General features: G+C 47.5%; 1 protein-coding gene and 1 pseudogene across 2 annotated transcripts; one reads left to right on the forward strand and one right to left on the reverse strand.

Annotated features, from left to right (window-relative positions):
• Window positions 1–754: 754 nt before the first annotated feature.
• On the forward strand, window positions 755–6894 carry LOC109785357 (uncharacterized; annotated as a pseudogene).
• Window positions 6895–12899: 6005 nt separating this feature from the next.
• LOC109785358 (uncharacterized) lies at window positions 12900–16084 on the reverse strand. Of its 2 annotated transcripts, none has more exons than XM_045230030.2 (5): window positions 15390–16084; window positions 14962–15267; window positions 14774–14888; window positions 14305–14385; window positions 12900–13771 (listed from the first exon to the last, which is right to left on the reverse strand). In XM_045230030.2, exons 2-5 carry the CDS (start codon window positions 15219–15221, stop codon window positions 13256–13258), a joined length of 972 nt encoding a protein of 323 aa, XP_045085965.1. In that variant the 5' UTR covers window positions 15222–15267; window positions 15390–16084; the 3' UTR covers window positions 12900–13255. The 2 variants fall into 2 exon arrangements, with proteins under 2 accessions (XP_045085965.1, XP_040248597.1); XM_040392663.3 differs by having other exon boundaries at window positions 15358–15828.
• Between the last annotated feature and the right edge of the window lie 535 nt (window positions 16085–16619).

Below are 16619 nucleotides of genomic sequence, written 5' to 3' on the forward strand. Positions count from 1 at the left end.
CCGATGCAGCTCCGTGCACCACCGGGTTGCAGCCCATCGCGCACACCGTCGTTGCCGTCGTAGCAAAATGGTTGGCCGGCTGCAGCTTTTTGTGTTGCCGGTTGTAGCCCATCGCGGTAGCTCTGTCGGCACCGTAGCAAAACAGTTTGCCAGTTGCAGCCTTTTAATTTGCCGGTTCCAGCTGCTCGCGCAGCCAATAGCAGCACCGGAGCTCGCCGGTTCCGGCAGGCGGTGGGTGGTTGCAGCAAAGAACACTGGCGAGGGGTGGACTGCAGCGTGGGCTTGCAGCATCACTGGTGTGCCCGACCTTGCTTTACGCTCATGGAAGAAAAGAGTGAGAGGTAGAAGAAGAAATTGGGGACCAAGGGATAGACAGAAAAAAGAAAGATGTAGACTAGAGACGGAGAAAGGATAAGAGACGTGTGGATGTGGTCTCTTCTGGTGGAGAAAACGAGAAGCGGTGCGCTTGGGGCCCACAACTACATGGTGCGTGGCGTGTGACTGGCTGGAGTTTCGGCCGGCGCACCGTCTCCGAACGTTTTCTTGTGAAAAGGAGTGAGTAAAAGAAAACTAGGATGACCGAGCACACAAATCGTGCAAAATACAGACTTCCAAGACAAAAAGGAGAGAAAGAGATAATAAAGGGAGAAGAAATAAGAGGGCAGGACCGTCTTTTCCGTCCCCCTTCTTCCTTGCGAGCACAGGGTTTTCTTCCGCCGCTCCCCCCAATCCATCCATCGATTCCCATCCGCCGCCGCTGCCGTCTTCCAGCCCCCACCCCCACCTCCAGTCTAGACCCCGCGCGCCGCGCCGATGGGGCGCAAGAAAAACGTCGCCATCGACGACGACGAGTACTCCCTGCCGCAGGACGACGAGGCCGCCCCCCCGCCGCCCCCCCGCCGCCCCCCGCCGCCGCCGCGGAGAAGGAGAAGCCGCCGCCCAAGAAGGGCGGCAAGAAGGGCGGCAAGTCCGCCGCGCACGACGACGACGACGACTACGAGCCCGCCCCGCCTCCCCCGCCGGCGGGCGAGGAGGACGACGAGCCGATCAACGTCGTCTTCACCGGCAAGAAGAAGAAGAAGAAGGGTGGCGCGGGCGGGGGCGGGATGAGCGCCTTCGACGCCCTCGCGGCCGCCGAGGACCAGGATGAGGACGAGGCCCCTGCCTCCACCACCGCATCCGAGCTCGAGGCCGGTAGGTCTGAGGCCAGCGGCGATCTCGACGACGTCGACCTCGATTTCGACTTCAGCAAGTCCAAGAAGAAAAAGAAGAAGGGCAAGGGAGCTCGCCTGTCCGCCGAGGAGGACGAGGAGGCGGCTGCTGCTGCTGCGGCGGCGCCCCCAGCTGCTGCCGAGGAAGAGGAGGAGCAGGAGGCTGCGGCCATGGCTGCCAAGAAGCCACAGAAGAAGAAGAAAAAGAAGGGTGGGTTTACTGTGGACGATGAGGACATCGACAAGCTCCTGGCCGAGATGGAGGATCCTCCCCAACCAGCAAAGGAGGCTGAGCCGGAGGAGGCTAAAGGTGGGGATTCTCTGGCTGCCCCAGATGCCGATGATGCCGGCGGAAAGAAATCGAAGAAGAAGAAAAAGAAGGGAGGGTTTACTGTCGACGATGAGGACATTGACAAGCTCCTTGCAGAGATTGAGGACCGGCCTGCTGCCGCTGAGGAGCCTGAGCCCAAGTCAGCCAAGGCAGAGGATACTGTGGCTGCTGCTCCTGCTGCGACCAGTGTGGATGATGCTGAAGGGAAGAAATCAAAGAAGAAAAAGAAGAAGAGCGGAAGGACAGCACAGGAAGAGGAGGATCTGGACAAGCTTCTTGCTGAGCTCGGTGAAGGACCGGCACCGGCACCGGAGAAGGAGAAACCATCCCAGGCAGCGCCTTCCGCTCCAGCAGTGAAGGAGGACGCTGAAACTGCGGAGGATGGTAATGCAGAGCAGAAGGCCGGGGAAGGAGAGGTAGAGTCCGCTGCAGCCAAGAAGAAAAAGAAGAAGAAAGAAAAAGAGAAGGAGAAGAAGGCAGCAGCAAAGGGGACAGAGGCTAAGAAGGAGGAGGAAAAGGAGCCAGAGGCGCCTAAAGGCAAGGTTGACATGAAGAAGCTCCCAAAGCATGTCCGGGAGATGCAGGAGGCTCTTTTGAAGAGGCAGGAAGCCGAGGAGCGGAGGAAGAAAGAGGAGGAAGAACGTTTGAGGAAGGAGGAAGAGGAGCGTTTGAGGAAAGAGGAGGAGGAGAAGAAGGCAGAGGAAGCAAAGAGGAGGAAGAAGGAGAGGGAAAAGGAGAAGCTGCTCAAGAAGAAGCAGGAAGGTAAGCTTTTAACAGGGAAGCAGAAGGAGGAGGCCAAGCGGTTAGAAGCCATGAGGAGACAATTCCTTGGTGAGAGTGAAGTTCCAGTAGCTGATGGGGCTGCCCCTGAGATTAAGAAGAGGCCAAAGTATGATAGCAAGAAGAAAAAAGTTCAAACAAAGGCTTCAGAGGCCCAGAAGGTAGCTGAAGAACAACAGCAAGAGGTAAATGAAGCCAACATTGACGAGGAAGAGTATGTCATAGTGGACCAGGAATCTCAGTCTCAGGTGGCAGAATCTGAGACAAAAACAGAACCCGACCAAGAGGTGGAAGAGGCAAAACAAGAAGAGGAGGAAGATGAAGATTACTGGGATGCAAAGAGCTGGGATGATATCGATGTGGGTTTGTCGAAGACAAGTGCTTTCGAGGAGGAAGAGGAGAAGGAGGACAAGCCTGTTGCCACGAAGCAGGAAATTTCTAAACCGCAACCTGTAGTGCCTGCTGTAAAAAATGTTGCTCCGCCTGTTGACAACTCTAAAAAGAGTGAAACTGAAAATGTGCGTGCCAACAATGGAGTTGCTAAAAAGAAAGGGAAGAAAGGATCTTCTAAAGATGATGATGCTGACAATGCTAGCGACCTCCGTTCACCAATCTGTTGCATCCTTGGTCATGTTGATACTGGAAAGACAAAGCTGCTGGACTGTATTAGACGAACTAATGTACAAGAAGGAGAAGCTGGCGGTATTACTCAACAGATTGGAGCTACATACTTCCCAACTGAGAATATTAGAGAGAGAACAAGGGAATTGAAGGCTGATGCTACTCTCAAGGTTCCAGGCCTGCTTGTTATTGATACTCCTGGCCATGAGTCCTTCAGTAATCTGCGTTCTAGAGGTTCAAGTTTGTGCGACATTGCTATTTTGGTTGTCGACATTATGCATGGGCTTGAACCCCAGACAATCGAATCCCTGAATCTCTTGAAAAGTCGAGATGCAGTATTTATCGTTGCTTTGAACAAGGTACTATTCTTGGATTTTTGTCCCTTTGACTTTCGGCTTCCTTACTGTTCTGCTATTTACTTGTTTGTTTCTTATCACTGTATGAAGGTTGATCGTCTTTATGGTTGGAAGACCTGCCCCAATGCTCCTATCGGGAAAGCCTTGAGACAACAAAATGATGATGTCAAGTTGGAGTTCAATACGAGGCTTACTGATGTATGTGGACATTATTGTTTCCTCCTTGTTTTATAGTATTATGGAAAGAACTACTAGTTGGTGTTGTTCTAATCACATGTATGTGCTTTGTCCAACAGATTGTGACACAATTCAAGATGCAAGGTGTGAATACTGCTTTGTACTACAAGAACAAAGAGATGGAAGATACATTTAACATTGTGCCTACCAGTGCAGTAAGGCATGGTCAACAATTAATCTTATTGGTTCATTCATTCAGATATCTGGCAGCAAGTACGATATTACTAGCATCTTTTCCTTAACACATAATGCACTTCTCCCTGCAGTGGTGAAGGCATTCCTGATCTGCTTCTACTATTGGTGCAATGGGCACAAAAGACGATGGAAGAAAAGCTTACTTTTGTTGATGAAGTCCAGGTACCGTGCATATATGAGTTACTACTCATCACTGTAGAAGAATGCACTTGTATGATCTTATCTTATTCTGTTTCAGTGTACCGTGCATAAATATACTTGTCATTGTAGAAGAATGCAGTCTTATGATCTTATCTTATTGTGTGTCAGTGTACTGTCCTGGAAGTCAAGGTCATCGAAGGTCATGGCACTACAGTTGATGTTGTGCTGGTCAATGGTATGCTCCATGAAGGAGATCAAATAGTCGTGTGTGGCATGCAGGTAAGAATCATGTTGTATAATTGCAATTGCTGCAGCAAATACATCACCAGCACATGTAAGACTCATTATGTTCTTGTTATATATCTATTTAGGGACCCATTGTGACAACCATCAGAGCTTTGTTAACACCACACCCGATGAAGGAGCTTCGAGTTAAGGTGTGTGGCTCATTATACTACACCTTAGTTTAATTTCTTATTTTAGATCCAATATATTGCTGTTCAACTAGGCTGTCACCTTTAAGATTCATTCTCTTTCGGTGCTTTGATGACTGGGGACCTATTGATAGCTTTGATCAAAACATTTACATACTGGGAGGTTTATATTATGCACATTTTTTATGACTGGGAACCTATTGATAGCTTTGATCATAAGATTTATGTCATCATGTCATTTTTGTGCCTACCTGGAAATAGTAAATTAATGTCATGCTAACTCTACCAAGAAAGCTCAATGGCATGTTTGATTTGCAGCCATACTTTGCCAAATGTTAGGTAGACACGTGTACCGAGTGTTTGGATACATTCACAGGTGGCATGCCACACTTTCTTTGTCAGTCACCCCACTTGTCATGGACTCAGTTGCCAGCCAACTTTTGCCACAAGTGTGTTGACCAATTTGTTCATCTTAGACACCACCATGCTTACGCCTTGCCAAGACACTTAAAATGCTTGCATATTATGATTCATTGCTTTCTTTTGCACTAAGATGATTTGAGCCTTTGGTTCACCTTTTAAGTTTGAGTTGACTAATTCATCGAAACACAAAATCTCAGGGCACCTACCTTCACCATAAGAAGATCAGAGCTGCACAAGGAATTAAAATATCAGCTCAGGTGGGTTCATTAATTTTTTGGCACTTCAGAGTGTAAATATCAGCACACTTCTGAAAAATAACAAGTGTTCTCTGTCAGGGTCTCGAACATGCAATTGCTGGGACTGCTCTATATGCTGTACGACCTGATGCAGATATAGAGGACCTGAAGGATGCTGTAATGGAAGAGATGTCAAGGGTTAGGAACCGGATTGATAAGAGTGGCGAGGGTGTCTATGTGCAAGCATCTACGCTTGGGTCATTGGAAGCTCTGACTGAGTTCTTGAAGAGCCCTGCTGTGAATATCCCCTTCTGTGATTTCAGCATAGGCCCAGTGCACAAGAAAGATGTTATGAAGGCCAGCGTTATGCTTGAGAGGAAGAAGGAATATGCAACTATCTTGGCGTTTGATGTCAAAGTGATGCCTGATGCCCGTGATCTTGCAGAAGAGTCTGGTGTGAAGATCTTCGTGGCAGATATAATATACCACCTTTTTGACCAATTTACAGCGTACATTAAGAACATAAGGGAAGAGAAGAAGAAGGACAGCGCCGAAGAAGCTGTTTTCCCCTGTGTTCTTAAGATCATGCCGAACTGTGTCTTCAACAAGAAGGATCCAATCGTTTTGGGTGTCGATATCCTCGAAGGAATAGCAAAGGTATTTTGTCTGATCAGTGAAATTTTATATTTTCTCAACCCTTATTTTACTGGATTTTTTAGCTGAGCAGTTATCTTTCTAGAATACCCAGTAGTTTGTAACTGGCCTAGATTAACAAATGCCAGTAGGCTCATCATCTAGAAACTGGAAACTGTCATATGTGTCCATAGATATGAATGTTATGTTATGTTTCTCATACATCATGGAGTGGTTGGTCTTTCACGTCTTTCTCAAGCTATTTTTCTAGAACATTCAGTAGTGAAGAACCAACTGCCCAATTAAACAAATCCTCATAGTCTAGAAAGTGGGACCTGTCATATGTAGAATTTGATGTCCGAAACACTTGAATATTATCATGGAGTGGTCTTTCTCAAGATATGTATTCGATTCCTTGTTTTCCCTTGTCATGTAGGTGGGAACGCCTCTGTGCATACCCTCGAAAGAATTTATTGATATTGGGAAGATTGCCTCCATTGAAATTAATCACAAGCAAGTTGATACAGCCACAAAAGGGCAAAAGGTGGCTATAAAGGTTTGTGTTATCCTGTGTTACTCTGTTTCTTTTTCTTCTTGTTAGATTTATCAGGTTCTGTCTGACATATGTTGTTGTTTCCTGGGTGGTGAGCAGATCATTGGGAGCAACTCTGATGAGCAGCAGAAGAGCTTTGGCAGGCACTTTGAGATGGAAGACGAGCTCGTCAGCCACATCACAAGGCGGTCCATCGACCTTCTCAAAGAAAACTACAGGGCAAGTCTTTCTTGTTTGTTTCCATGTGCATTGATTGGTTCACCCCGTTGTCTGCCCATATACTCTGGTGGTTCTTCCAGGCCACCACCACCACCAGTTAGTGATTTTTTGTTGACTGTTGTTGACTGCAGGATGACTTGACGATGGACGACTGGAAACTTGTGATGAAGCTGAAGAAGATACTGAGTATCCCATGAGTTTGTTGACAAAAAAAGCCGGCGCGACCCTCTGGTTGCTTGCCCATAGAGGAGGGTGTTTCAATTTTGATGATGATGATACGGTTGTAATTTGGTGGGAGTGCGCTCTCGGTTGCTTTTCTTTCTTTTCATGCAATCGTTTTGTTCCTGTTTTTGTTGCACTGTTTAACCTGAAGCTTGTTAACGATTGGCTTTGGAGCAAAAGTAACAGGTGTGCTGAGCTTGGGCAGTAGACTAGGCTTTATTTTTTTGGGGCGGATAGTTGTCGGTTTCATGTCCTCTTTGCCTAGTTATTGCATTTTCCTAAGAAAAAGCCAGTTATTACTATTTTTGTTGTTGGTGAATTTCACCTGATACAGTTATACTCTAATTGAATCCAGCTATTTGGAATAAAGTAAGAAGGTAAACTGGCGCAAAAGGAGAAATCTGTCAAACTGAAGAAAAGAAACAATAAACTGCTTTGATTGCTGGCAGCCCATTTGCTTGATTTAGCAGCGAGGACCTAGGAATGGTGAGAAACGATTGACTTGAAGGAAGGGAGATATTTCCTCTCTCTGGAATTACTTGACGAACGTAAGTAATTCCAGATGGAGAAAGTATATTTCATTTCAAAAAAAGAGTCCTCACTTTATATAGAGATCACCCTGCACCAAAAATGCCATATCCACTCCAGTGTTGTTAAACATGATAGCCTAAGGTGCTACTCCGTGAACATTTATACTTTCTTTGATTTATATTACTTGTCTTGAATATAGGTGTGTCTACATATATTTGTATCTAACAAATCTAAAAAGTAATATGAGGGAGTACAACTTATTCCTACTCTGACAATTGATTTTTATCCCAACCGCTCCATACTACCATAGGGGTTGTTTTGGTTATTCTTATTTGAGAAAAGTTCACTCACGGTCCTTGAACTTGAGCCGGTGCTCACCTTGGTACCCTATCAATTTAATATACCCGAAATATGGTCCCTTAATTTGTCATGGGGTTCACATGCAATCCAAAATACAATTTTCTGGCACTGGTCAACTGAATCTGGACACATTGTAAAAAAAACTATAGTACACATGCAGTCGTTCCTATCCGGTTTCTTCGGCCATAAGAGCATCTCCAACGGATGTGCTAGATAAGCCGCGCGCGGGAAAAAACGGCTATATAGTGCGCGCGTGATCGAAAGTAGCGCTCCAATAGCCGCACTATAATCCGGCGCGCGGTAAACAAGGTTCAGCGCGCTGAGTATTTGATGGGCCCGCTCGCGCGCGCTGGACAAGATAATCATGCGCGCGAATCTCACCAACCACCAGATCTGAAACCTCTAGGAGCTAGCGCCTCCGCCCGTGCTTTTCCCCATTCGCTCTGGCAGCGCTTCCCCCGCCTATCCTCAGCACGCGATGTTGTATGTTTGTTGTATTGTTTACTATTTATTGTATTGTTCATTGACTATTTATTGTATTGAAGATAAACTATTTGTTTGAGTTGTAATAATAATCAAACTATTTATTGTTGATTTTTTTGTGTGTTTAGTCTTCTTGGTTCTACATTGAGTGGGAAATATTGTTTGTGTTGGGCGCATGTTGTAGCACCTGTGCTGGAGCACTACTTGCGGCGTGCAATATATAACGTTTCTGATAAAGCAAAACATCAGTGCAGCACACTAAAACGCTATTTCGACACAAAAAAAATTTAGCACCCCGCGCTACTGCGGTCTGTTGGAGATGCTGTAAGAGCATCTCCAACAGCGGTGGTAAAAAACGCGCGCGCGGGGAAACATGGGTCTTAGCATGCGCAGAGCGGTTTCGCGCGCTCCAGCGGGCGCGGGAGATTCTGGCGCGCGCGAAAAAGCGACCCAGCGCGCGGCCTCCTGCGCGCTTTATAAATCCAGCGCCCCTCCACGCGCCCTCTCATCGCTCTGTGTGGGGCCTTAAAAAGGATATTCGCGGCATGCTCTTTTACGGCTCGTCTTTGCGGGGTCTGCTCGAGCGCTGCCCCCGCCGACCCGCAAACCCGAAATTTGCATTTCAGTTTCACACATGAAAATACATTTATTTACTTTTTTAATTTTTTTCAACGGCATTGGATACATAGTAATTCATCGAATCTTTACTAGAATAGTAAGACTAAAGAAAACAAGAACCACAATTATGCATTTTAGAAGATATCCAACTTTCATAATTGCTCCCACTAGTTGGAGCAATATCTTCTTCATGCATTCGTTGTTGATCTGCGGATTCTTGATCTTGCATTCTTCATTCTTCTTCTTTGATTCTAAAGAAGTAGACGTTGCTTCTCCTCTACTTTCTTCTCTAATTGCACATGCAGCCGCATCATTAGCCTCAATTCTACTAAGGAGTGCACAAACATCTATCAAGTTTTTTATCAATAAATTAATGTATTCTTCTTCCCAAAACCAAAATGAGTATCCATCTTCCTACACACATGACGATGTTTAAAATGAGCTGTTGCAATTGAACCGAAGAATACAATGACAAAGCCGAATGGAAACAACACATACCCTGTCGTTTTCGAATTTCAAGAACACCCATCCGGGGTGCTTCGGCGTGCCAGAAGTTAGTCGCACCACTGTCCGCGTGCAATCGTCGCATTGTATTAGCAGCATCGGCGAGCCGCTGCGCGAGCACCGAGCCCGGTGGACGGCCGGCCGAATCCTTGCCGGCAAACCGATGGCGGCGATGGCTATAGGACGAACCCGTATATACCTGCATGCGGCGTTGGGGCTTTCCGGGGTTGTGCGGGCTGCTCCCCGACCAATCCATGGCTTGGCGCAGCCACCGATGACCGGAAACGCCAAATCCTGCTGCCGCGTCGAATGGCCGCCGATGTGCAACTTTTTGGCCCGCCAACGTAGGAGGAAGTGGCGGAGGGCAAGCTCGGGCGTGTTGCGGCCCTCCGTCGTGATCCCGCCGGCTAGTTTGGCCGGAATTGTAGGCGGCCCGGCAGTGAGGGGTGGGGAAAAGCGCGGGGCGAGATGAGGAGGGGCGGCGATGGGTGGGGAAAAGCGCGGGCTGAAATGTCCCCCTCCCCCCCCCCCCCCCCTCCTAACCACTCCCGCTATATACAGGGCGCCGACGGGCCGTGGGGGGAGCCCACATTTTCGCGGGTTGGACGGGAATTACGCCGCACCCGGCAAAAACTTTTACGGGCCGGACGCGTTTGCAGGGTCTGGTCTGGCAGGATTTTTCGCGCCGACCCGTATTTTGTCGGTTATTTTGCGGGTCGCGATGTTATACGGGGTTTGGTAGAGATTCTCTTATACATGCAACTAATTAGCGTAGGGGCTTGGCCGTCAACTCTGTGCTGCAATGGAGTTTGAGTAGGTGGTAAGCTGAGCGCATTAATTAATATAGGTTATGAAACACCATCTCAGCCAGTCGGGCGAGTGTTCTGGAGGCGCGGGAGTAGGAGAGGCCACCGAGTTTAACGCATGTTGCCGGCGGGCCGTGGTGCACGCACGCCGATTGTCCAGTCGCACCGGCCGGCCGGCCTGGTCATGGATGAAGGAAGATGTTCCTTTTTTCGTAATTGGTTGATTGATTGGTTTGGCCACGATGGAGTTGCGCAGCAGGTAGCGCCTATAACGAGGAGACGTGGTCCGCCTGTATTCCACATTCCACAGCACTCCTTCCGTAAATTAATATAAGACTGTCTTATAACCGAGGGAGGGAGTAGTATTTAGCTGTCGTTAGAATTGGATGAAGAAAAGAAGATTGGTTCTTTTCGAGCGAAGTCTAAAATAAATCCTAAGATTGTAGAATTCGATGAAAACGAACCCTGACGTTTAAATCTCTGAAACATGTATGTACCCTGACTTCGTTGATCCCGGTCGTTTTGAACCTTGAGATGGGATTCCTATATACCACCCGGAAAGGCCGGGATCAATTAGTCAGCCAGCACCTGCAGATGGGTCCCATGGAATCAAACCCCTTCAGTCTTAGAAATGTGGGTGAGGTGCCGGTGCAGTTCACGGACAGTATCGGCGGCTCCCCGATGCAGATGCAGCTTCCAGTACGAGACAAGTCCTTCATCAATGGAATGGAATGGAATGGCCCGTTGATTGTGAAGCAACGTCGGCCGTGGTGCCCATGCATGCAACAGCAGAGGATGAGCTCTCAATTTTCAGTAGAGTATTTGGACATTTCCTCTGCTCTGCTGTGCTTATTGCTCTGCTAATTTTCAGTAGAGTATTTTCAAATGAGCCACGATGCAATGCAACCACCCAAAACACACATATTGCATTCGAAGAATGTTGGTGCTGCCAAGGGAAGAAATGACATTGCCCATTGTTTTTTTTAGATACCTTAATTTTTTCTTGGTGGTGGAGTGATCGCGGGTCTGCTTTCGGATCTGGATGCAGTTGGGTTAGCGACCTCAGGGCGCAGGTCAACACGATGGTGCTGAGCACGGGTGGGAATGGCGAGATGCGCTGCGGCCTGCGGCCCGGCAATGAGCAGTCTGCTCTCTCTCTCTCTCTCTCTCTCTCTCTCTCTCTCTCTCTCTCTCCCGGATCGGATGCAGCAGCAACATTTGGCCGACCACCTCGTCTGCGTTCGGCCTCAACGGCGAGCTCAAGGCTGGCCACCTTGCGATGTCGGCAGAACACGCGCCATCGACGAGCAGAAGCTGGGCGTCCATGAGCGACCGACCCACAGGCGGTTGTGGAAAAGCGCAGACAGCACATGCACATGCGACGCGAGGTGGTCGTGGGTCCGGCTCCAGATCGAGGCGTCCGCCCCTCCCGCCTCCGACGAGGCGACGACGAACCGGGAGCAGCTCTTCGCCACCGCCTAGGCCTCGCACGCAACTCCAGCCTGCGTGGGAGCTTCAGGAACTCGGGTTATGTGTGTCGTCGGCGCGAGCCCGGATGCCATGGGCGGAGGCCCCCAGCAGCAAGTCCCCGTCTACATCCACCCTGCCCTGCCGTCTTCATTGACCGCACCACGGCGTCTCGCGAGTCAGACACTAAGCCAGTGGTGGCGCGGACATGGCGTTGGCAACCTCCAACAACAGGATGCCCGGCTGCCCGCCCTTCGCGCCCGAGTGCAGAGTCGCCATGGAGTGGACCTTGTGCAGCAGCGGTTCGAGCTCGGCGCGGCAACGATGGTCATGGCTCTGCTGCTGCGGCGGCGGCGGCGGCGCGCTCTTGGCCACCAACGAGGGGTGGCCACCCTTGACCTCGTTGCGTCGCCGTCGACGGAGGTCGAGCGCACGTGAGGTGCTCGACGAAATGTGACATGTCAAGCTTTTTTAAAACATATTTTTCTTATTTTTTTTCTTTTTGCGGGAATATTTTTCTTATTTCAAAAAGCATGTCAACTTGGAATAAGTACACGAATCTGGAGAAGCCTATCTAGTTTCAAGCAAGTACTCGTCTTTTTTAGTTCGCATATAAGATTTGACTAAAGTCAATCCTCGTAAATTTTGACCAAGTTTATAGAAGAAGAAGAAGAAAAAAAACATTCGGAATGTCAACTCAACAACAATGCAAGAGTCATGATTTTAGTTTTCACATTTAGCATTGTACATGTTAACATTTTTTTCACATAAATATGATCAAATTTTACAAAGTTTGACTACAGATCATTCTTATATGCTGAGTAAAAATAGACCGAAGGGAGTATGCGGGTTTGAAAAAGAATCACAAACTTCAAAGGAAAAGTAAACAAATTTGAAAAAAAAAATATCAACTTAAGAAAAGCACGTGAATCTCAAAGAAGTTCATCTATTTAGAAAGTAAGCGGATTTGTAAAAAGTTACATGAACTTGAGAGAAGTAGACGAATTTTATAAAATTACACAAACTTCAAAAAGAGTTTGGAATTGAAGAAGTAACTGAATTTTAAAAGGACCCTGATACTTTTTGATGGCAAATTTAGTTATTCGGCAATGACAACTTTAGTCGTGGAGGAACAACTTCCTCTTTGGATGTCGAGTTTCGGTTTTCCGAGGTTTTTTCATATGACAATTCTAATTTAAAAAATGTCAAATTTTGTGCCACACCTGTGGCATTTATCATTAGGGAAAAAAGTGACGGACTTGACAAATGCGTCAACTTGAAGAAAGCAGAACCTGCGGAAAACAAGGTGAGCACCAAAACCAAGACAAGGACGAACCTTGTGCAGTTTATCGTGAAACGGGGTACAAAACGAAGGGCGAATATTATACTACCATTCATTATTCTTACCAAAATACCCACTTGGTCAGTACGGCCTGATTCAAAAAAAGATTATCACGAACACAGACGGTAGATAGGAGAAGGAAACGATAAAGCAGAACTATCATTATACGCCAAAAAAAATACAACTCGCGGGGCAATAAATCTAAAATCTTCCTTCCTCTTCTCATATTCTTGTTTTCTCAGTCTGTTTTTTCAGAAGTTCACGGAACCTACCCATAAAGATCCTGAACAGAATTTACGGGCACCAGCAGTGACGTCCAAACAAACTTAAGAGGAAAACACAGCTAAATGTCTAACACTGTTCCATAGACAAAAAATACCAAAAGTTTCACTCTGCTCATAATCCGATATAACTCAGTAGATGCTACACATGGAATAAAGGAGAAATGTGCTGTAGCGAAGATAGCAAATGACATAGCCAATCCATGGTAACAGTGGGCAAGAGTTGGAGCATCTCAATTGAACTACACCAAGAACCAGAGGAAGAAGAGCCTCAAATCTTCTTGCCAGCATCACCAGCATCCACCTTTTTGCCACCATTCTTGAAGTAATTGTATGACTCCAGGAATTTTCCCCTCATTTCATCGCTAGCCATCCACTGGGCTCCAACCACAATCAAGGCATAGTCGACCGGACGAAGAGGCACATCGCACATCAGCAGACTATAGGCGGACAGACAATAAAAGTAGTACCTGCTGGCATACGGCACCAGTGTCAGTAGGCTCCTCTTTGCCCAGATAACTTTCTTGTGGAACATCCTTCTCCCAGCCTCGCTCAAGGCGGCTTCGACAAAATTCACTTGTTTACTGGCCTTGTGGAGATCCTCCAGGAGCAGACTCTGGGAAATAGCCCTCGCATCCAGTTTCTCAAAGCATATCTGTTGGTTCCACTTTACCCCTTGCAAAGCAGAGTCCAAATTCCTGCCCATCTGCTCGATTGCCGCGACACATGGATCCTTGCCGTCCCTCACCACAGTCCTCATTTTATTGTCAAACAGCATCTCAATCTCCTGAAGATCAGGTTGCAATCATCAGCAAAGAACACATTCAATCATCCAAATAAGGATATAATCTACAGACTGGGTTTGCCATCGTACAAGCAATCATCCCAATAAGGATATAATCTAATATTTATCTAATTCTCTACAGACAGCATCAATAGCACAATAAGCAAACAAGTCATATATCATGGCAACAGAACACTTGAAATGGCAACAGAAAATAGACAGTAGATGAAATTTCCAAACAGAATTAACAAAATATGAGCCAGCATACAAGCTATCAAACAAAATTCAATGATTACACAAGGAATGAAGTCACGGGAAATATTATGTTATACAAATAATTAATATGTTCCACTCAAATTAGCACAAAAAACAGGTGAGTGGCATATTACATGAGCAAAGAACAGGTGATTAGCAAATTACATGAGCAAAGAACAGGTGATTAGCAAATTACAGACACAGCAAAAGACACATCAGAACAGCTAAGGTGATCGGCAAACTATATAATGAAAATCACTATGCAAATCAGGTCAACTTACAGCTTCAGTAAGTCCAGAAAGCCCATCCACGACAAAGGAAACAACGTGTGGGTCCCCGGGGCACTCTTTCGGCAAGTCAAGCTGTGAGGGGGAAAATTGAATCAGCATTGAGCAAAAACAATTAACAGTTGACCTACTGAATCAATATCCAACAATTTCAACAAGAAAACCGATCCCAAACCACATTAGCTTATAATCCAAACAATATGACTACAAACTGTCGGAATACAACTTGATGAGCATCATGAACAATTCATTGGAAGCTGTCAACATCCAACATTTTAGACTGACTGGAAGATATCTCAAGATCAAATGATTAACAAAATGATGAGCAGAGTAACTTGAGATAATATTCTGAAAGAGAAATGAAATGAATCAATTAATAGGCTTGCTACAATGTCATGTTACAAGCAAACATCTGACAGATTTACACCACAGAACGAGCCCAAGTTGAACGGGAAGATCTCACCTTAGAGTCAGCATCAGGATTGACATCGGTGGACTCAGGGTTAACTTCGGATGCAGGTGGGGCAAGGTGCACCTTGTGCAGGACAAGGATTTGGTCCCTGGCAGCCTTAGACAGGCTGCAGAACAGATACATGATTTTCTACGGGATCCATCAGAGCACAAAGGAATGAAACGAAAGAGGGTGGTTACCTCTCCGCATAGACACGCGCGAGATCTGGGTCTTCATGCACCACCACCATGACCAGTGTGGGTGCCGGCTTGGTGTGGGAGAACCTTTCCTGAGAGTAGTGGCCGACGCCCTTGGGACGCAGGAGACCAGAGGTGTTGTGCAGGTGAGCGCGGAGGCCGGCGATGGGGATGTCAGCGCCGCCCTTGGCAGCATGGGAGCCGGTGAGAAGACTCCTCGCCGCGACTCCAGCGAGCCGAGAACCCACACGGCAGAGCGCCATGGCACGCGTCGTCGCTCGCCTCCGCCTCCGCCGCCGCCGCCGCCGCCTGAGGAAGAAATGTTAGGGTTTAGATCAGGGGAGACCGGCGCATATAAATAGTATAGTGAGTGGGCCGTTATTGGGCCATAAACCATACAACGAGATGCAAATCTCTGCTATTAAGCCCACCATTGATGTGAAAGTCCACTGGCTGACTGCTGGGGCCATTCTGTCAGTGGCGTTGGATAAATTGCCAGAAAAAGGAGGAATCAGGCTCCCTTGGGAATCGAACCCACGACCTGTCCGAATAGAGACAGGGAGGCGAGCCACTAGGGTAAGCTCTCGCGCGTGACACAGGAGGAAACAGATCGAACTAGATCTATCAAATTAGGGGAGCAGAATCAGGAAGATCAAAACCAATGAAAACTTGCATAGATCTGAAAACAAGTGCTGCATAAATCAAGTGGCGTTGGATAAATTGCCAGAAAAAGGAGGAATCAGGCTCCCTTGGGAATCGAACCCACGACCTGTCCGAATAGAGACAGGGAGGCGAGCCACTAGGGTAAGCTCTCGCGCGTGCCACAAGAGGAAACAGATCGAACTAGATCTATCAAATTAGGGGAGCAGAATCAGGAAGATCAAAACCAATGAAAACTTGCATAGATCTGAAAAACAAGTGCTGCATGGTATCAAACTATCAACAAAAAACGAGGTCGAACCAACGAAAACAACACGCGCATCTTTGATCTGAAGAAGGAGATGGCAGGGTTTCAACTTCAAAAGATGGATCCAAAAAATCTGGCAAATCGCTCGCCGCTTGGGCTTGCGAAGGCAAATATCGATCTGAGATACTGATACCCAACATGCCATGGCCACCATGGCCATGGCCAAAGTCTCAAAGGTCACGCGAACCTCACGAGACCTTGGCCATGGCCGTGGGAACCAAAGCGATGGTACGTCTTGTCGAAGCACAAGGGCTGGCGAGTTCTTGGAACTCGGATGGCCAAGAGAGGAGGAGGGGGGTTGGTGCGAGAGGAGGAAGAAGGAACTAGAGATGCGCCGCACCATTGTGGCGCTAGGTCTAAGATAAGGGAGGAGGGCCAAAGGATGACAAAGAGGAGGCCGCACCATTATATATATCCTACTAGTAAGCCTTCTAGGTCACGGCTCTTGGTTGCGTGAATTAATGGCGTGATTCACGGGCCGGGTCGCGCGGCTCCGCAGCTCAATTCTCGCAGCTGAGCCGTTAAGTGGAGGTCAGTAGCCCCTCAGTCCTAGCTGGCGGCCTTCTAGAATACGTTGACAAGTCGTCGGACCGGACGCGCCTCCCGCGGACCCTACGCGGCATACACACGGGAATCGTTTACCTTTCCCAGCTTACGTGCATGCTTTCACGGCCGGCGGCGGCCTTCTGCCCGT

The sequence above is a fragment of the Aegilops tauschii genome, chromosome 1, assembly GCF_002575655.3.
Source record: "Aegilops tauschii subsp. strangulata cultivar AL8/78 chromosome 1, Aet v6.0, whole genome shotgun sequence".
Lineage (NCBI taxonomy): Eukaryota > Viridiplantae > Streptophyta > Magnoliopsida > Poales > Poaceae > Aegilops > Aegilops tauschii.

Coding starts and splice junctions, on each gene's coding strand:
- LOC109785358 (XM_040392663.3), bottom strand. CDS start 15,428: ATGGCCCCAGCAGTCAGCCAGTGGACTTTCACATCAATGGTGGGCTTA. Junction 14,889..14,961: donor GCGCGTGTCTATGCGGAGAG/GTAACCACCCTC, acceptor TCTGTTCTGCAG/CCTGTCTAAGGCTGCCAGGG. Junction 13,772..14,304: donor TTTCTGGACTTACTGAAGCT/GTAAGTTGACCT, acceptor CCTGATCTTCAG/GAGATTGAGATGCTGTTTGA.